Source organism: Anguilla anguilla, chromosome 5 (assembly GCF_013347855.1).
Source record: "Anguilla anguilla isolate fAngAng1 chromosome 5, fAngAng1.pri, whole genome shotgun sequence".
NCBI lineage: Eukaryota > Metazoa > Chordata > Actinopteri > Anguilliformes > Anguillidae > Anguilla > Anguilla anguilla.
The window spans coordinates 27,232,213-27,252,941 of record NC_049205.1 but is presented as its reverse complement, the minus strand read 5'-3'; the positions used below and the strand labels follow the sequence as shown (position 1 = coordinate 27,252,941).

Sequence of the window (20,729 nt, the reverse complement as noted above, 5' to 3'; positions counted from 1 at the left end):
CACTCACACCTACAAATTTGAGATGTCATGCAGTATCATTTGTTGTTTAACTAAAACATTACTTTCATTCTTCTAGGCCTGTGTGGAAACTTTAATAGCATCCAAGCTGATGACTTAAGAGCTATCAGTGGGGTGGTGGAGGGAACAGCAGCAGCTTTTGCCAATACATGGAAAACAAGAGCCAGTTGTCCTGATATAAAGAGCAGTTATGAAAACCCCTGCAGTCTGAGTGTCCGAAATGGTATGTCATTATAGATATTTCATGGCATAATGTTAATGGGTATTGGCTGTGTGACCAACAGGACACGTGTGACAGCTAGACATTTTCATTTAGAATGACTAGAACAGTGCTTTTTTCCGATAATCCGATAATCAATTCTGGTTCAGAATTGAGCTGGAACTCTTGACAAATTCTACTCAAATTATTGAACAAGTCTAAGTAAAGATATATAATTTATATTTGAATTGGAATTGGAATTAAAAGAATCATAACTGAATTTAATTTAATTTAATTCTGCTTACAAAAATAGAAATGGCACTCTATGTATAATATGATTAAATTATAATATGGAAACAAGCAGTGCAATCTTTTAAATATATTTTAATTATTCAAAAAAAGAAGTGGTTCACACTCAAAAGAATGATATAATTTTATCGTCATTTTTACATTTTGAAGTCTTCTTCAGTGTGCTACAAGTGACAACAGTCCTTTAAATTGATTGTGTCAACACCTAGTTTCTAAAGGAAGGGTGATTGAAGGCTATTCTTCGCATCTTGTGTAAACTGGTCCTAAAACAATGATAATAAAATTTTAAAATTTCATTAAAAAAATTATTTCATTTTCTATCAAATATATTTTCTATAAACAATTTGTCTTGTTTTGGCTGTGTACTCTGTGCAGTGCTTTGTGTTTGAAATGAAACAATAAATATGAGGTCAAACTGCAGATATTCAGCTTTAATTTGATAGTATCTACATATATATTGGATGAGCCTTGTAGGAGTTCCCCATTTTAGGACACCAAAAATAATTGGACAATTGGCTGTTCATCTGTTTCTTGGCCAGCTCTGTCTTTGTATCATTAGTTCATTGACAAGACAATAGCAGCATATCAATGTCAAAAATCTTGAGGGGAAACAAGAACAAGATCTACATGCACAGAAATCGAACAGCCATGTGTGCAACCTGAAACTCATGCATTCAAGTTTCTTTCAGTCAGGACAACTGACGCATTAAAATATTTACATGGATATGTAAATACATATTTTTGGTTTGGCGGTGAATGGCAAATTTAAGGCATCTAGCCCCCAAAACAAGAAGGGACAGAAGAAGGCTGCAGTACACGCTACAGTACAAATTGCGAGGTGGAGCCAAATCAAGGGGGAAAAGTCTGTCCCAAAAATTATGGAGCCCACTGTAATCAATGACATAGGTATCTCCACTTAGGGTTATAAAAAAGACAGAATAGTCTTTGTTTTGACCAAATGGAGATGCAGGGCTCTATTTTCCAGAATCAATGTTGCATGGCACATGGCTGCAGTCAATGGCACGGTACATGGATGCACTGTGTGTGGCTATTGAATGTTGCTATTTTCATGACCAGAGGCAAGGAGTGCATCATTAGTGCTCAAACAGGTGAAAAATGGATTGGACTATGCTGAATATATTATCAGTGGTTGTGTTGAAGCTAGATTAATTCAGCCAATAAGTGACCTCTTTTCATTCACTTTAAGAGCCGTGCACTGCCAATGGTCTACCACTGTGTTGGAAGACGAAGATAACAATATACTGTACTAATCAGAGGTTTCTCTCACAATGTTTTTTTGCAGAAGAGTTTAGATGTCACTTTTTCAAAAATTGAGCTTGAACAAATCTCATAAATAAGAGAAATTTGTTTAAATTTGTTCACATTTCCTGTTTTAATTTTCCATTAAACTAGCGAAATAGCTTAAAAATACTATAGCTAAGAAATACAGACAGCAATATTATGGTTTTCTTAAACAAAATAAAACCAGGGAAGATCATACAATTCCAGTGATCCCGGTCATAGCAGAGGAATGCATCTGTGTTGTTCAAACAAAAGAAAAAAAAATAACAGCGGCTGAGTGCATCATTAATTCATAACAATGGCATGGCTTATCTGAAATGAGTGGGATTGAATGAGTTGTGATTTCATCATGTTTTGATCATTTTGATCATTTATCTCCTGGTTCCAAATCAGCATTCATTCAACTTGTATTGCTTACGCACAGATATTGCCTAGCAATGAAACAGCTAGTCTATCCCCATGCAGCGTGGTTGTAAAATTAGATTTTACATTTATTATGCCAAAAAGAGAGATTGTTGGAAAATATTGCATTAATTGTCAAACTCTGTTTGTAAATATAGGCTATCCATTATTTGTGCCAGTACTGTAAATACCATTTTTATTACAGTCAAATAAAATGAAATGTTTGTTCAAGTTGTGGTATTTTATTATTTTCATTGCAGGTATGTAAAAAATCTAAAATTGATTTTTGTGTGAAGTTCTCCATTAAAAGCCTGATGTCTGTTTCAGAGAAATATGCCCAACACTGGTGCTCTGTGCTGTCAGATCCACAAGGAGTTCTCTCCCCATGCCATGCTGAAATAAGCCCAGACATCTACAAAGCAGTGAGTCTAATCAAGTTTCAAATGACATGAATAAGTAATGACTGTTGTACTATAATACACAGTTTTGATATGTCCAAGAAGTATGTATATATTGACACTCAGCCACTCTTTCCTAGAACTGCATATATGACACCTGTAACTGCGAGAAGACTGAGGACTGCATGTGTGCTGCCATCTCCTCCTATGTCCATGCCTGTACAGCGAAGGGAGTTCAACTAAACGGCTGGAGAAACACAATCTGCAGTTAGTTCAACCCTATGATAAAATGAGAAACCATAAAAGGGGTCAGGCAAGCATGAGGTCATTTGGCATCTTTTCTCTTTTTTTTCACAGGTAAATACTCCACAAACTGTCCCAGCACAATGGTGTACAGGTACAATATAAAAAACAACAATGGCACCTGCCGTTGCTACAGTGATCCAGACTCTAGTTGTTCATCAACCTTTGACCCTGTTGATGGCTGTTCCTGCGCTGAAGGAACATTCTTGGATGAAGACGGCAAATGTGTTTTGCCAACAAACTGCTCCTGCTACTACAAGGGCTTGGTTGTTACCCCTGGAGAGGTTTTGACCAAAGATGGAGCCATGTGGTAGGGTCATTAACTATCCTTGTCTAAATGTCAATGCTGCTATAATCTGTCATCATTTAGGTTAAGAGTTCTCACCTCTGGTCCTGGAGCACTGTGGGCGCTTTCGGTGTTTCTTGGATTTTATTTAATTTTGTCCTCATTTCAGCACCTGCAAGCAAGGAAAACTGAGCTGCATTGGACATCCATATTATCGTACAGGTGAGTCATACTGGCTGTGCTGTCGAAATGGTACTTTTGTCTGCATAACTTTATACATATATAAGTACAACGTTACTCAGATAAAAAAATTGAATTATATGCCTTCTCATATTAATGTGCAATGCTTGATGTGCATTTAACAGGTGCCTTTTTGAATGAACTTTTTAAATTGTCATGCAACATAATACCTGAAAATATTGATTCAGAAATGGTTCATGATAGAACACAAATTATCAGACAAAACCAACTGAGCCATCTATGGTGCTGGCTCTACATAGATTCAGTCATCTATTTTTATGATAATTACTTAAAGCTACAGTTGATAACTTTCTCGACAGTCACAGTGTTGTGAAAACATCTTGAACATCAGCACACCCTTTGGCCCTGCCCACAGAGAAAGAGACCCACCCTGCTTCTCCACACAGCTCATTGTGAATGTGTATCAACATTTCTTGCAACAAATCCTCAGCAAGCAGGATCACCATATTACTTACTGACATAGCTAACACTACACTAAAAATTTCAGCTCCAAGAGTCCAGGTGAAACAGTTGCTGTTGTTGCAGAGCTTGCCAATAACACAATAAAACATTTTGGCCTTAGCCCTGATACAGGAACATTTTTGTGTCTGGTCGTATAGACAACAATATTAGCTACAGCTGGCATGCAGGGTTCTACCAGGTTTATGATCATGATCAGACAGCTGACCTAGTTAAACTACCTAACTTCACCTACCACACAAATAACATTATCAAACATTTCCTTCTTCCAAGAACTAATGAAGTAACATTATCAGTAATAGCTACCAAGCTGCTTCTGTGAAGGTACAATTAGCTGGCAAAATTAGTTCGATAAATTAGTGTTGAAATTTATAACTGTCCAGTAGAAACGATACCAGCTCAACTCCACCTGCTGCTGAAGTTCTCATGACCTTCTGAATTGTGCTCCAATGTTTATCGTACTTTTAAAGCAAGCTGTATCCAATTTTCTTTTATGGCAGTAGATTGTGCCGACAAAGCAAGAGCAGTTTATCTTCCATTAACTCTTTCTGTCTTTCTCAACACATCCAGCTATACATGCTGTACCGTTATGTGAACATGCAAGGTCAATCTCATTGTTGAATGCTTCACAAATGTGAACCGGCCTACCTCTTTGTTTGGTTCATATAATAAATCACTGTGTTTAGAAAATTCAAACATAGAATTTGAGAGTGTAAACACAGTGTATGGTGCTGGATTTCTATGACTTTCTATGACTGCTACTATTTAATCATGACCATTCCCTGAAATCTTTATTCAAAAAGTTACCAACTGCAGCTTTAAATTTATGAAAGGTGTTAGCTGAGTGATTCTGGAGGTCAGGTTTTTCCCATTTGGCCTGTCAAAACAAAAACAAAGAAGAATATTTGCTGTGGATCCAGCTTAGTGGGTAAACAAAAACCACCTTGGCTAATCTCGAAAGAAGAAAAGGGAGCTCCAGCCTGCTCCATAATACTGTTGATAATCAGACATCATCTATCCAGGTAAGGTCAAATATTGAGCCAGTGTCCTTTGCCAGGCTTGTGTTGCTCATTAGTTAGCAGCAGTAAAATGTTACAAATAAGGTTTTCATTTTTTCTGTTTCCTGTGGTACATTTCATATTTGCATACTGATTGGTGTTACTTCTCTGGTGATGTGCACTTGGTGTGTTTAGCATGGATCAATATTAACAATAGACATTGATTTAATTTCCCCCAGACTGCAGTGCCCCAATGGTCTTCTTTAATTGCTCCAATTCTGGGACTAGAGTGAAGGGGGCTGAGTGCCAGAAGAGCTGCCTGACAATGGACATGACTTGTGTAAGCTTAAGCGACTTTAAATGCGATACTTTGGTACATAGCTGTTTATACTTATACTTCTTGTATATGTTGTTTACAATTATACTTTTCCCACCCCAGATCAGCACAGAGTGCCTTTCAGGCTGTGTTTGTCCACCTGGACTGGTATCAGATGGAAAAGGGGGTTGTGTCAAAGAAGAGCTTTGTCCTTGTGTCCACAATGGAGCTTCATACCAACCTGGAGACAGCATAAAAGTTGACTGCAACACCTGGTATGCTTATCACGGTCAAATGATTAAAAACAATATCATGTATTTTCGTTCAATAGTAAGGGATACACACATATAGTTCTCTCCAGGCTTTATCACTGCTTTTATTAAACTTTCTACAAAACTCTCATGACAGATTTGGACAGATACAAATAGTCATTTAAAGTTTTACTGAGTAAAAAATAAAAAAAATCTGCCTTTGGGTGTGGGATTCTCACACTGAACAAATCACTGAATAAATATAATAATTTAAACATTATATAACATAAACAACATAAGCTGTCAAATTCTTCACATTTCAAATAACTTCTATAATGTCTGTACTATAACATAAATGTAGATTGTGCACATTGACAGGTAGTTTGTGATGGGATATGAAGTAGTTTATGTGGATGACATGGCCTTTGGCTCCTTCAATATTACTTGCAACTTTTTTATGCTGATTAAACAAGACAGCTCCCACAAAATTATAATAGCTTGTACAATCAATGAGAGCATGAATGTTGGTGGACATGTACTTTTTATATTAAACAGGAATACGTGTCAGTTAATAGTGTGGCAGGCTTACGGGTATGGGGTTTCCACGTCACCAATTCAATAACTAAACACGCACACGAAACACAACTAGAGTGCAATTGGGGGATTTATTAGGGAAATTTACAAACGGAGGGAAAGGGGGAAATTCAGCAACCAATTCACAGTCCACAATCCGTTCTCGTTGTCCTTTCTCCGTATTCCAGGGGTAATCCAAAAAACCAGGTCCTCAGCCAAAACAATAACACAGCGGGGTTAGTCAAACAGTCCAGGTCACAACAGGTGATCACACAGATATTTCTCAGCTCTCTCTCTCTCAGTCTCCGCAACACGCGTTTCCCTCTCGGTACTTTGCGCAGTTTGTGCAAACCGCTTCCCCTTTTATCCCCATGCACTTAATGGCTTAATGAAGCCCAGGCTTGCCTCGTTGGGGCAGGAAGTCCATATAAGGCTCGGGGGTGGAGCCAGCAGGGTGCAACATATCTGCCCTCAGTTACCACTCCCCTCACCTCTCCCTGCCGTCTGCCACACACCCCCCCACCTCAGCTCCGACCGGGAGGGAGGGACGGTCCAGCTCCCTGGAGCATCCCTCCTGGAGGGGGCATCGGCATTTCCATGGGCTGCACCTGATCTGTGGACGACAGAGAAAGCAAAGGGCTGTAAGGATAGGAACCAGCGGGTGACCCGGGCATTACTGTCCTTATTGCGTGACATCCAAACCAGTGGTGCATGGTCCGTTACGAGGGTGAAGTGCCGTCCCAATAAGTAATATTTCAGCGTTTCCAGTGCCAACTTGATCGCTACACATTCTTTCTCCACAGTGGAATATCTTTGCTCCCGCGGTAACAGATTCCGGCTAATGTATAAGACTGGATGTTCCTCACCTTCTTGTAGCTGTGATAGGACGGCCCCCACCCCTGTTTCGGACGCATTGGTCTGTGCACCACCAGTGGTTTGGAGAAGTTTGGGGTCACCAGCACGGGTCCAGAACACAGTGCTCCCTTTAGGTCCTGGAAGGCTTTCTCCGCCTCCTCGGTCCATGTCACCTGGGTGGGCAGATGGCTCCTGGTCAGATCCGTCAGGGGGCTGGCTCGAGAGGCAAAGTTGGGAACAAATCTCCGGTAGTAACTGGTCAACCCCACAAACGTGCGTACTTGCTTCTTGGTGAGGGGGCGTGGCCAGTCCCAAATCGCCTCCACTTTCTTCACCTGGGGTTTTACACATCCCCTCCCGATCGTGTACCCCAGGTACTCAGCCTCCCGCAGGCCGAGCCGACATTTTTTTGGGTTAGCTGTTAGCCCCGCCCCCCTTAAGGCCTGCAAAACTGCGTTCACCTGGTTTAGGTGGATCTCCCACTCGTTCCCATGGATTACAATATCATCGAGGTAGGCCGCTGCATACTCACGATGGGGACAGAGAACCTGGTCCATCAACCTCTGGAAGGTGGGTGGGGCCCCGTGCAATCCAAAGGGCAGCTTCCTGTAGTGGAACAGCCCATCAGGGGTGGCGAAAGCGGTTTTCTCCCTCACCTCGGGAGCTAAGGACACCTGCTAATAACCCTTCGTCAGGTCCAGTGTGCTGATAAACCGGGCGGTCCCTAGCCGTTCTATTAGTTCATCAATTCGGGGCATCGGGTAGGCATCAAACTTTGAGATTTCATTCAACTTTCTAAAATCATTACAGAAGCGAATGGTGCCGTCTGGTTTCGGCACTAACACTATGGGGCTGCACCACTCACTATTCAACTCTTTGATGATTCCAGTTTCCAACATTTTTTACCTCATCCCTGATGGCGTCTCTCCTTGCTTCTGGTATGCGGTAGGGTCTCAACTTCACCTTTTTCCCGGGTTCAGTGATGATGTTGTGCTGTACCAGATCGGTGTGTCCCGGTTCACTGGAGAACACATCCTGGTTCTGGCCGACCAACTCCCTCAGCTCCTGCTTCTGTGCTTGGCTCAGCTGCTCCCCCAGTCGCACCTCCACAGGCTTGGTCTCTGTAGTAGCCTTCTTCGGGGGAATAGAGTAGAGTACCTCACTCAATTGCATTCAATTTTTTCAACAAATTCACATGGTAAATCTGGGTCAGATGCCTACGCCCCGGCTGTCTGACCCTATAATTAACTTCACCCACCTTCTCAAGTCCAGTAGTCCTCGGGGTCGTCTCCTGTACAGGAGTTCAAAGGGAGAGAAACCTGTTGAAACTTGGGGCACTTCTCGGATCGAGAACATCAGGTAGGGTAGTAGCTGGTCCCAATTCCTCCCGTCCGCCTCCATCACCTTCTTTAGCATCTGCTTTAGGGTTCGGAATCTTTCCACCAATCCATCGGTCTGCGGGTGGTACACTGAGGTGCAACTGGGTTATCTTCATTCGTATGTAGAGATCCTTCATGATTCGCGACATGAACGGGGTTCCCTGGTCGGTTAATATCTCGTTGGGGATGCTGACTCGGGAGAACAGCATGACTAGCTCCCGTGCAATTCCTTTGGTAGCCATGGCGCGCAGGGGGATGGCTTCTGGGTACCTAGTGGCATAATCCAGAATCACCAGGATGTATTGGTGCCCTCGGCTGCTCTTGGGTAGAGGTCCCACCAGGTCCATTGTGATCCTGCTAAAAGGGACTGAAAGGATTAGTAGGGGAATTAAGGGGCTGCGAAAGTGTGGTTTTGGTGCCACCTGTTGGCACTCCGGGCAACTGCGGCAGTAATCTTCCACTGCCCTCTTCACACCAGTCCAGTAAAATCGTGCCTTGATCCGGTCTAAGGTCTTCTCCACCCCTAGGTGAGCCCCAAGAAGGTGGGAGTGTTCCAACTGCAGGACAGTTTGTCGGGGCACCAACAACAATTCCAAACATTCGTTGTTTTTCTTCACAACCTGATATAACAATTTCTTCTTTATCGAAAAATGGGGGTATGTGATCTGACTTACCCCCTCGATAGGCTTTCCGTCCACCACTGTCACCTGCTGGAGAGCGCTGGCCAGGTTGGAATCCTCCAGTTGGGACGTCCCAAACCGTCCCGCTAAAGAGGCTGGCTCTGGCGCCATCTCGTGGTCCATCCAGTCTTGCTTCATCTGAGTCGCCCTCAGAGAGGGGTTCTGTTGACGCCTGGGGCTCCACTTCCTGGAATCCACACATCCGGCTATCACCCCTTCTGGCGTCCCTCCCGCCTCTCCGGCTTCCTCCTCCCTTTTGGTTCCCTCGTTTCCCCACGTCTCCGGACATACTGGCCCACAGTTGGTGGAACATCGGGGAATCTCTCCCGATAAGGACAGGCACCGGTAGGTTTGGGATGACTCCCGCTGGTCCTGTGTGTTGTCCCTTTGTGGTCTGTAGGTGGAGGAGTGTGGTAGGGTAGTTCTTAGTCTCACCGGGTATGCATGTGATGGCCATGGTGTCAGTCAGGTTCGGGGACTGGGCGTAGTCGAGGCGAATCAGGGTCACCATACTCCCGGAGTCCAAAAGTGCTGTGGTGTCCTTTCCGTTGGCTCTTACCGGGGTAACGGGGGTAGGACTACTCTCCTCAGCCCATCATGCCATCAGTAAGCCGCAGGGACGTCCAGTGGCTACCTCACTGGCTGAGACTGAAGGCATCTGGGCATCACGGTTTGGACAGCTCCAGGCAATGTGTCCCGACTCACCACACTCGTAGCACTTCCTGCCATCCATGTTCAGGAAGGGGCGTCGTCTCGGGGAGCTAACTATCGAGGTCCCTCCATCCTTGGCCGTGGTCCAGGCATGGTCCTCCATCCTTTTCCGCTCCTTCGGGCGAGTGGAGGGTTCAGCCTTTAGTGGTCATCTGCTGCGCAGGACCTCCAAAGCCACCTGTTGACCTTCCACCATTTCCACCAGCTGAACCGTGCTCTGCGGGTTAGCTTGGCTTGCCAACTTCTTAGCTCAAATGGGAGATCGTAGAAATTTATCAATGACCACTTTCTCGAGGGGCGTGGTCGTCAGTGGTTCCGTCGTTAGCCAGCTCTTGGTCAGCCTAATCAGATCATGCATTTGCGATCGGGGGGACGCTGTGGCATCATACGTCCAATCATGGAACCTTTGCGCCCTGCTAATCAGAGTGTAACCATATCGGCACAGGATTTCCTTTCTCAGCCCCTCATAATGCGTCGCCTGTTCAGCCGTCAGATCCTGATAGGTCTTCTGTGCCGTGCCTGACAGGAAGGGTGCTAGCAGGCTGGCCCACTGCTCATGGGGCCTTTTCTCCCTAGCCGCCGTCCTCTCAAAGGCTTGGAGGTAAGCCTCAATGTCATCAGCTTCTGTTAGCTTCAGCAGAAACATACTGGGTTTAGGATGGGAGACTGCTGCACCTGCAACCACGGCGGCATGGGCGGCTGTCAGCTGGCTGAGTTCAGCTCGCAGGAGAGCGGTCTGCTGACGCTGTTCCTCCAGCAACTCCTGATGCATAGCCTGCTGCGCTATGTTCGTCTCCATTAGTTGTTTCACTAATACTTCCATTATGCTCCGTGTCTGTTTAGTTATTGAGCTTGGATGATGCCCGCATTCTCCACCATAGTCTGCCACAATAGTAACAGTTGTGAGACTCTGCACCAGTGTGTAACAACAGCAGTACAAATAATAGCACAGTTTTGTAAAGGAAAAATATATTCATATGACCTCAAGCATAACTGGGATGTTAAAGGTTTTGGGAGTGCTTTTAAACTTACTTTGAAACAGAAATTACTGAATACACTTTATCTGAGTTTGGGTAAAGGTCATGTAACTGCAACTGCTCAATATGTATGAATATGATTAGATATGTTTATCCATTTACCTTCTTCCACCTACTTGTTCTCTACCTGATAGGAGTGCAGGGACAATATTGGATAAATAAAGTACATTCATATGTACATTGTAGCCCTTAGTTTAGTTGAGCTTCTCCTTTATTCTTTTTAGCACTTGCAAGGAGAGAAAATGGCATTGTACAACACTTCAGTGCCAGGGTACTTGTGGGATTTATGGTGATGGGCATTACACCACTTTTGACGGGAAGAAGTTCACTTTTAGTGGAAGCTGTGAATACACTCTCACTCAGGTATGTTATGAAATATTTATTTAAAAATTGACAATGCTGAATTTAAGACATGGTTAGGCAACTGAAAAAGTATACTTGAAATTTATGGAACTTCAAAATGTATTATTTATTATTATTATTATTATTATTATTATATATGTAGGACTACTGCAGCAACAATATCACCAATGGCACCTTCAGAGTCATCACAGAGAATGTTCCCTGTGGAACTACTGGCACCACTTGTTCCAAAGCCATCAAACTCTACCTAGGGGTAAGTATCACAGGCCTTCTTTAAATGCATCTGTTTGTACTGATGTTGCTCTGCTGAAACTTGGAGGCATTGTGTATGAGGGTTTCTCCCTCAATGCATCAGGAAGATATAAATAAAGGTTGAATGAATGAAAAATGAAAAATTTCTTGATCCTTGAAAACAACCTCAAAATCAGATATCAGTCCTGCAGTTTTTGATGGTGAAACCACATTTGCTCCTTTCAGAAAAATGAGCTCATACTGACAGAAGGGAACTACCAAGTGATCCAAAGAGGTGAAGGAGTGCAGGTGCCATATCACATCCATACCAAGGGGATTTACCTGGTGATTGAGGCCAATAATGGCTTGATCCTAATATGGGACAAGAAGACCAGCATATTTATCAAATTAGGCCCTAAGTTCAAGGTAAGATGAATGAATATGGCTGCATTATACCTTTCCCCAACAATTTGTTTAATTAAAATAACCAAAACAAAGCTTATGAAACTAATTTCATTTTGTGAAATTCCTTCCATAGGGGCATGTCTGTGGTCTTTGTGGAAATTATGATGGCAATGAAAATAATGATTTTACCACCAGAAGCAAAGGAGTAGTTGTTCATGTTCTAGAATTTGGAAACAGTTGGAAAGTCTCTCCAAGCTGCCCAAATACTGGCAGTAAAAAGGATCCCTGCACTTCCAATCCGTATAGACAGTCTTGGGCTCAAAAGCAGTGCAGTATCATCACCAGTAAGGTGTTCACAGCCTGCCACTCTCAGGTAAGTAGGCTAAACTAGAGCATGGTGCCTTCAATTAAACACTGAGGTTGTGTATGTATTATGAGTTTTTTTGGGTCTAGGTGGATCCCACTCAATACTATGATGCTTGTGTGAGTGACTCCTGCGCATGTGACAGTGGGGGAGATTGTGAGTGCTTCTGCACTGCAGTAGCAGCTTATGCAGAGGCCTGCAATGAAGCTGGAGCCTGTGTTGTCTGGAGAAGCCCACAAATCTGCCGTAAGTTGTAGCCACAGACAATGTTATCTTTTGCGAGTTAAACCATAAACATTGTAATGTCATTTAAGTGAATTTTGTTCCTTCTTTGTAGCTCTGTTCTGTGATTTCTATAACCCTCCTGGCGAATGTGAGTGGCATTATAAGCCCTGTGGAGCGCCGTGTATGAAGACCTGCAGGAATCCTTCAGGAACATGCTCAAATCTGATCCCAGCACTTGAAGGTAAAGAACAATATTCAATTATGTTCCATAATCTGGGTGTATGCCTCAAATGCAGAGGAAGCTTCTCTAAGACAACAGGGGTAGCAGTGCTTCACCAGAAAAATAAATAAAAAAGAACATACATAAACACACCCCACATATCTTTCTTGTTAATGTTGAATTATCACCACAACCGCAATGTTCCTTGTGAAGCTAAAAAAAGTGCCTTGGTTCAATAGCATGCCTGGTATTGTGAAAAACAGCGACACCCTCAGACTTTACAAAGGAAATTCAGTGAGGCAAGACTGTCTGGCTCACTAGACAATGTTCATCAATGGATGCACTGGCGTCACTAGAGGGGTGCGGGGGGTGCGGACCGCACCGGGTGACACCATCAGAGGGGGTGACACCAAAATGACTGTCTATAAAATTTTTGTGCAGTGTTTCAGCAGTAATGTATTATTATTATTATTATTATTATTATTATTATTATTATTATTATAAACGGTAGTTTCTCTGATGCAGTTTACTGCCGGTAGATTTAATTAGCGGTATTAATGTGACGAGAAGCACTTTGTCATTTGAATGCATAACATGCAATTCCTCGTGCCCACCCTCTGGCGCTACCATTTTACCTGTCTGATTGACTGATGTCGTCCTCATCACGTTTAAACACTGCCTGTTTATTAACCCCCCCCCCACCGCACTGGGTGACACCAACCCTAGTGACGCCACTGAATGGATGACTATACAATTAGATTGGACAATTCTGGATTGATTATGACACATTTTTGAGCCCGCCCATGGAGCAGTGCTTCACTAGCCTTTACAATCATGAGTGTTCTTTTGCGTGTTCTCATCCTGATGATTGATATAATATCTAACTATCCAGAACAGGAGTTCAGCTGTCCAGCAAAATAGCTATATTCATTTATATAAGTTTCCTTGATGACCGCCATTAAACGAAACCAATGAAGAAGTTGTTTCCTTGTTCGGTAATAGAGGTAAGTTAGTTTTAGAAAGAGAGAGAGAGAAAGCGTGCGAGCGAGCAATTATTAGAAATGAATTTTTTGTGGATGTGGCATTGTCGGTGATGATTTGTATATAGTGTAAATTGTTTAAAAATATATATATCGGTGTTGTAGTGTTAGCCTATTTTTTTTCCAGAAAATCAAGACTTCAGTTAGCCAGCTAATTACTGGCGAACAGCTGCTAATTGCTAACGTTCATGATTTGACTGGCTAGCTAACCTTAGCCTAAACTAGCCCACTTTTTGTTGCATTAGCTTTTGGCATTTAACCGTGCAATTGAGTTTTTTTGGAAATGTGAGAACTGATCATTTGATTGAGGAGGTCCATGTATCAAAATGGCAAAGCATAACAAAATAGTACGTAAAAATTGTGACATTCTCAAGAAGTTTATTAACATGACTCAGTTCTTGGGTTGTCAGGAGCTGGCATTTAGGGGGCATAACGAGTGTGACAATTCGGATGACAGGAAACTACATGAGCTGGACATTGTGGTTCACGTCAAGATGCTAATTAATATGTAATTGGCAACATTAGATCAAAGTAGGCTAGATCTCATAATATAAAAACATTTTAATGTTCAGTCCCCGGCAGCGGTACTTCCGGCTTAGACGTTCCTATGAACACAATTGGCAATGTTCGCAGGTGGGAAGCCAGTGAGGGTATGAGTCCTGATCGTGCATTAGCGACTCCTACTGGTTGGTCGGGGCGCCTGTTCAGCAGGGAGGGGATCTGGGGGACATAGCATGAACCTCCGCACGCGTTACGCTCTCCCAGTGAAACTCCTCGCTGTCAGGTGAAAAGAAGCGGCTGGCGACTCCACATGTATCGGAGGAGGCATGTGGTAGTCTACACCCTCCCCAGACCAACAGAGGATAGCGCATTGACCAGGACCGTGATTCACACGGGGAATGCAAAGTGCTTAAAATTATCCGATTTCTCATGAATAATCTGGCTGTCATCGCTACTATGTCCAAACAGACGAAACACACACAGCCGGTGAAGGGAACAAACGCCATGTCACTCCCACATATGTCTCTCATTCCAGAGCCCCGATCTCACTGCAGGCAGAGCATGTAAACAGTTAACAATCACTGAAAAATGCCCACAGGTGTGGTTACAGGTCACGTAAACCACTCCCTCTCCACCTGCAGATGATGCCCTAACCACACCACCCCTCCACAATGAGCAAGACCTAACTAATTTAATTTGATGTGATGCTTTATGTTGAGCCACTGTATTTTGTAGCATACAAAGGTGTACTGGTGGATTTACGGAAGAGATGTTTTTTTCTCTTTTCTGGAGAGGGAGTGTGGGCAGGAGATGGGCAGGGCAATTGTGTCATTCCAGGTCACTTTACCTATCAAGAGCATCTAAAAACATGACAATGCCAGCCAAAACTGCCTGTTCAGCTTAAAGAATATTTGTTTTTAAATGTACTGGAACATTTTTCCCTTAAAAGCTGTATAAATGTATTTCATAGACCTAGTAGAATAATATAAAATTGCTGAAAAATTGTATGACACGGGACCTTTAAACATTTTTAATAAGTTTAGTCCCAATTTGGAATGCCCTTTTGCATTTCTAGGTCAGTCCTATCATTGATATATCATCTGATAGTTCTGTAGAGTGCAATCTCACATGTGTGACACTGGCGGTGAAACTCTTTTGATATAATACTCAACATCTGGGAGGGTGATTGTTTTCTGGTTTCTTGTCAAAATAATTGGAGATTTTTCATCAGTTTTGTTGGTTTCATTTGTGGTATAAATTCTTTATGATGTAGTAAATTGGAAAATGCATTCCTGAAATGTTTTAACTTTTTCATTTTCTCCCTAAGGTTGCTATCCAAATTGCCCTCCTGAGCAGCCTTACTTTGACGAGGAGACAATGAAGTGTGTTGGGAGAGAACAGTGTGGTTGCTATGATGGAGAGGGAAATCACTACAGCAATGGAGAGAAAGTTGCTTCCACAGAGAATTGCCAAACATGGTATGTTTAAATAATTAAGTTTAACTTAATTATGGGTATCATGAAATCTTTAAAATGGCTATTAAACTAAATGGTTAGTAAACTAAAATTGCATTTTCTTTCCAAAGTTTTTGTGAATTATTAGGGATACACTGCAGCTATGATATTCAAGGTAAGAACATGTACATTTGATCTTTTAGAAATATAACCATTCTTTATAATGCTAAGAACAATTTACTTAACTTGAATGACCAACATGCTCTGAAATTGCATCTCTGCTTTTAGCTTGTTTCTGCACATTCCAAAAGAACACATACCCTTATGGCGCGACCATATACAACACGACTGATGGCCTTGGAAGTTGTATCATTGCTGTTTGTGGGGAGAATGGGATCATTAACAGGACAATTGACCGCAATTGTTCTGTTACACCATCCCACACAACTTACACTCCGATTACAACAACATCAATGCCTTTCTTTCACTTCTCATCAGAGCCTTCTACAAAAACCAGTAAGTTCTACTACCACATGGGAAATCATATATGGTGATATTTTTTAATCATTTGATAATTTCTGGTTTTCTTAATTCATTTTTGAAACCATGTCAGTAGATAGATTGATTGTATGACACAAGACAAGGTTTCCATGGGTCATCAGTGGCAGTAGCAGCAGGCAGAGAAACTATGAGAGAAAACATGAAAACATGTGGTACCATTACAGTTTTGCTACAAGGCAATATACAGTACCACTAAAGTCTGCAGCACGACTTTTTTACACTCTACAGGATTGAACCATTTATACCTAAAGCAAGAATGTACAATGGAATCCCTGCAGCATGCAGACATGTACCATTTAAGTTTTAAAATCTATATACAGCAACTAATTTGTATATTGACACGAAACCATGCAAAAACATTTGCATGAAAATATGTAAATGAGAAGATTTTAAAGGTTTATGGCTGATGTTGAAACAAAAATATTAAATAAAAAATTAACTAAAGACAAAGGAGGAGTTTTCTGACCTAACTCCATAACACAAGCATCAGAAATGACGAATAATCTCATGGTTATGCCAAAAGCAGAACATACAAGCAGATGTTAATAATATTTTTTTAAATAGTTGCTTACCTCTTCACTACAAGGTGTTTACATACAAATAGTCTAATTTTGTGCTTTTTACATAAAATGATTAGATTTTGTTTCATTTTTACAATTTTTATATACTTATTTTTTATTTGCAATTACTTTATTGCGGAAATGTGTCCATCTTGGCAATAGCAATTTCAGAGGAGATCTATATATTGCAGTCAAAACTGTTGTGGGAGAATACAGGAAATTATATTATGCTGTGGGTGCTGTCTGGAATTTGTTGGTGGAGAGTGTAGGAAAAACCAACACTTTGCAGGGCTCGAATCTACAATAAAAGATCCTCTGTTTATAATCCCTTTGTACAGGTGAAAAGTCTCCAGGAACATCCACAATTACAACTTATTCAACATCTTTCACAACATGCACACATTCGTGTGAATGGTCATCCTGGTTTGATACTACATTCCCTACACCTGGGACTCCTGGAGGTGACTCTGAAACATACAACAACATCAGAGCAGAAGGTCATAAGATATGTAGTAAACCAAGCAAAATTCAGTGCAGAGCTGAGAAATATCCAGAAAAAGATATTAAAGATGTAGGTCAAGTTTTGCAGTGTGATGTTGCAAATGGACTAATTTGTAAAAATGAAGACCAGCCTGGTCCTATCCCATTGTGTTACAATTATCAAGTAAGAGTCTTATGTTGTGATGAGAACAACTGTGCAACTAAGCCACCAGAGACAACCATTCAATCAACTACATCAACTAAACACCCTCTGACTTCATCTTCAGCTCCAGTCTGCCATGTTTGTGAATGGTCAGGCTGGTACAATGTTGACTATCCTAAATTTGGTCCAGGGGGTGGTGACAATGAATCAATCGCCAACATAATACAATCTGGATATAAAATATGTGAAAAACCAGAGAAAGTGAAATGCCAAGCAGTACATTATCCTGGAGTACCATTAAATGAATTAGGACAGAAAGTACAATGCAATACGAAAGTAGGATTAATTTGCAAAAACAAAGACCAAGGTATACCACCAATATGCATGGACTATGAAATAAAAGTGGAGTGCTGTAAAAATATAACATGCGACATAACAGCCACAACCCCAAGAACAACAAATCAAAACCCAATGAGTACCCAATCACATGTGCCTACAACTACAACATGTATTGATGGACAATACTGTACATGGTCAGACTGGATAGATTCCAGCCACGTTACAACAGGTGATGGTGGTGGGGACAGTGAATCCATCAAAAAGATTTTTAACTCTGGTAAAATAATGTGTAATAATCCAGTGGAAATTGAATGCAGAGCAAAGGAATATCCAAAACTTCAACTCTCAGAGTTGGGACAAGATGTAGAATGCAATCGATCCGTTGGACTCATTTGCCTGAACAAAAACCAAGGTCTCCAGAAACAGTGCTTTGATTATGAGATAAAAGTCAAATGCTGTCAACAGTGTAACACTACAACACTTCCACACAGTTCAACCATCCCAGGTACAACCACTTCTACAACCATAGAACCATCCACTGCAACATTCTCCACAACAACCCAGCCTCCCAGGACAACCACCCCTGGTACAACAACGTCTAGAACAACAGAACCGTCCACTTCAACTTACTCCACGACTGCCCAGCCTCTCAGCACAACCACCTCTGGGACAACAAGAACCACAACTACTACAACCACGACTGCACCCACAGAAACACTCACTTCAACTCACTCAAAATCAACTAGCGCAACCACCACTGGAACAACGAGAATCACACCCAATCCTACCACAACTAAAACCACTGAACCATCCACTTCAACTATTTCCACAACAGTTACCACAACAGCCCAACCACCTTCTACAACATCACCTGTGCCCACAACAACAACATGTATTGATGGACAACATTGTGAATGGTCTGCCTGGATTGATTCAAGCCACGCTACCATTGGCAATGATGGGGGAGATAGTGAATCCATTCAGAAGATTTTTAATTCCGGTAAAATAATGTGTAATAATCCAGTGGAAATTGAATGCAGAGCAAAGGAATATCCAAAACTTCAACTCTCAGAGTTGGGACAAGATGTAGAATGCAATCGATCTGTTGGACTCATCTGCCTGAACAAAAACCAAGGTCTCCAGAAACAGTGCTTTGATTATGAGATAAAAGTCAAATGCTGTCAACAGTGTAACACTACAACACTTCCACACAGTTCAACCATCCCAGGTACAACTACTTCTACAACCATAGAACCATCCACTGCAACATTCTCCACAACAACCCAGCCTCCCAGGACAACCACCCCTGGTACGACAACGTCTAGAACAACAGAACCGTCCACTTCAACTTACTCCACGACTGCCCAGCCTCTCAGCACAACCACCTCTGGGACAACAAGAACCACAACTACTACAACCACGACTGCACCCACAGAAACACCCACTTCAACTCACTCAAAATCAACTAGCGCAACCAGCACTGGAACAACGAGAATCACACCCAATCCTACCACAACTAAAACCACTGAACCATCCACTTCAACTATTTCCACAACAGTTACCACAACAGCCCACCCACCTTCTACAACATCACCTGTGCCCACAACAACAACATGTATTGATGGACAACATTGTGAATGGTCTGCCTGGATTGATTCAAGCCACGCTACCATTGGTAATGATGGGGGAGATAGTGAATCCATTCAGAAGATTTTTAATTCCGGTAAAATAATGTGTAATAATCCAGTGGAAATTGAATGCAGAGCAAAGGAATATCCAAAACTACAACTCTCAGAGTTGGGACAAGATGTGGAATGCAATCGATCTGTTGGACTCATCTGCCTGAACAAAAACCAAGGTCTCCAGAAACAGTGCTTTGATTATGAGATAAAAGTCAAATGCTGTCAACAGTGTAACACTACAACACTTCCACACAGTTCAACCATCCCAGGTACAACTACTTCTACAACCATAGAACCATCCACTGCAACATTCTCCACAACAACCCAGCCTCCCAGGACAACCACCCCTGGTACGACAACGTCTAGAACAACAGAACCGTCCACTTCAACTTACTCCACGACTGCCCAACCTCTCAGCACAACCACCTCTGGGACAACAAGAACCACAACTACTACAACCACGACTGCACCCACAGAAACACCCACTTCAACTCACTCAAAATCAACTAGCGCAACCAGCACTGGAACAACGAGAATCACACCCAATCCTACCACAACTAAAACCACTGAACCATCCACTTCAACTATTTCCACAACAGTTACCACAACAGCCCACCCACCTTCTACAACATCACCTGTGCCCACAACAACAACATGTATTGATGGACAACATTGTGAATGGTCTGCCTGGATTGATTCAAGCCACGCTACCATTGGTAATGATGGGGGAGATAGTGAATCCATTCAGAAGATTTTTAATTCCGGTAAAATAATGTGTAATAATCCAGTGGAAATTGAATGCAGAGCAAAGGAATATCCAAAACTACAACTCTCAGAGTTGGGACAAGATGTGGAATGCAATCGATCTGTTGGACTCATCTGCCTGAACAAAAACCAAGGTCTCCAGAAACAGTGCTTTGATTATGAGATAAAAGTCAAATGCTGTCAACAGTGTAACACTACAACACTTCCACACAGTTCAACCATCCCAGGTACAACTACTTCTACAACCATAGAACCATCCACTGCAACATTCTCCACAACAACCCCGCCTCCCAGGACAACCACCCCTGGTACAACAACATCTAGAACAACAGAACCGTCCACTTCAACTTACTCCACGACTGCCCAGCCTCTCAGCACAACCACCTCTGGGACAACAAGAACCACAACTACTACAACCACGACTGCACCCACAGAAACACCCACTTCAACTCACTCAAAATCAACTAGCGCAACCAGCACTGGAACAACGAGAATCACACCCAATCCTACCACAATTAAAACCACTGAACCATCCACTTCAACTATTTCCACAACAGTTACCACAACAGCCCACCCACCTTCTACAACATCACCTGTGCCCACAACAACAACATGTATTGATGGACAACATTGTGAATG

General features: G+C 42.3%; 2 protein-coding genes across 2 annotated transcripts in view; one reads left to right on the top strand and one right to left on the bottom strand.

Annotated features, from left to right (window-relative positions):
• LOC118227486 (tryptophan 5-hydroxylase 1) overlaps positions 1-3,364 on the bottom strand; it is a 214,253-nt gene extending 210,889 nt beyond the window's left edge. Inside the window, exon 1 of the mRNA XM_035417998.1 lies at positions 3,317-3,364. The gene's annotated coding sequence lies outside the window, so the exon portion shown is untranslated. The remainder of the gene's footprint in view (positions 1-3,316) is intronic.
• LOC118228155 (mucin-5AC-like) overlaps positions 1-20,729 on the top strand; it is an 81,641-nt gene that overhangs the window by 23,405 nt on the left and 37,507 nt on the right. Inside the window, exons 12-27 of the mRNA XM_035419492.1 lie at positions 77-241; positions 2,558-2,652; positions 2,769-2,895; positions 2,986-3,241; positions 3,387-3,439; positions 5,175-5,275; positions 5,375-5,526; positions 10,962-11,100; positions 11,243-11,353; positions 11,578-11,757; positions 11,870-12,109; positions 12,190-12,346; positions 12,438-12,566; positions 15,414-15,564; positions 15,672-15,715; positions 15,829-15,968. Coding sequence (XP_035275383.1) covers positions 77-241; positions 2,558-2,652; positions 2,769-2,895; positions 2,986-3,241; positions 3,387-3,439; positions 5,175-5,275; positions 5,375-5,526; positions 10,962-11,100; positions 11,243-11,353; positions 11,578-11,757; positions 11,870-12,109; positions 12,190-12,346; positions 12,438-12,566; positions 15,414-15,564; positions 15,672-15,715; positions 15,829-15,968 — 2,240 coding nt within the window. The remainder of the gene's footprint in view (positions 1-76; positions 242-2,557; positions 2,653-2,768; positions 2,896-2,985; positions 3,242-3,386; positions 3,440-5,174; positions 5,276-5,374; positions 5,527-10,961; positions 11,101-11,242; positions 11,354-11,577; positions 11,758-11,869; positions 12,110-12,189; positions 12,347-12,437; positions 12,567-15,413; positions 15,565-15,671; positions 15,716-15,828; positions 15,969-20,729) is intronic.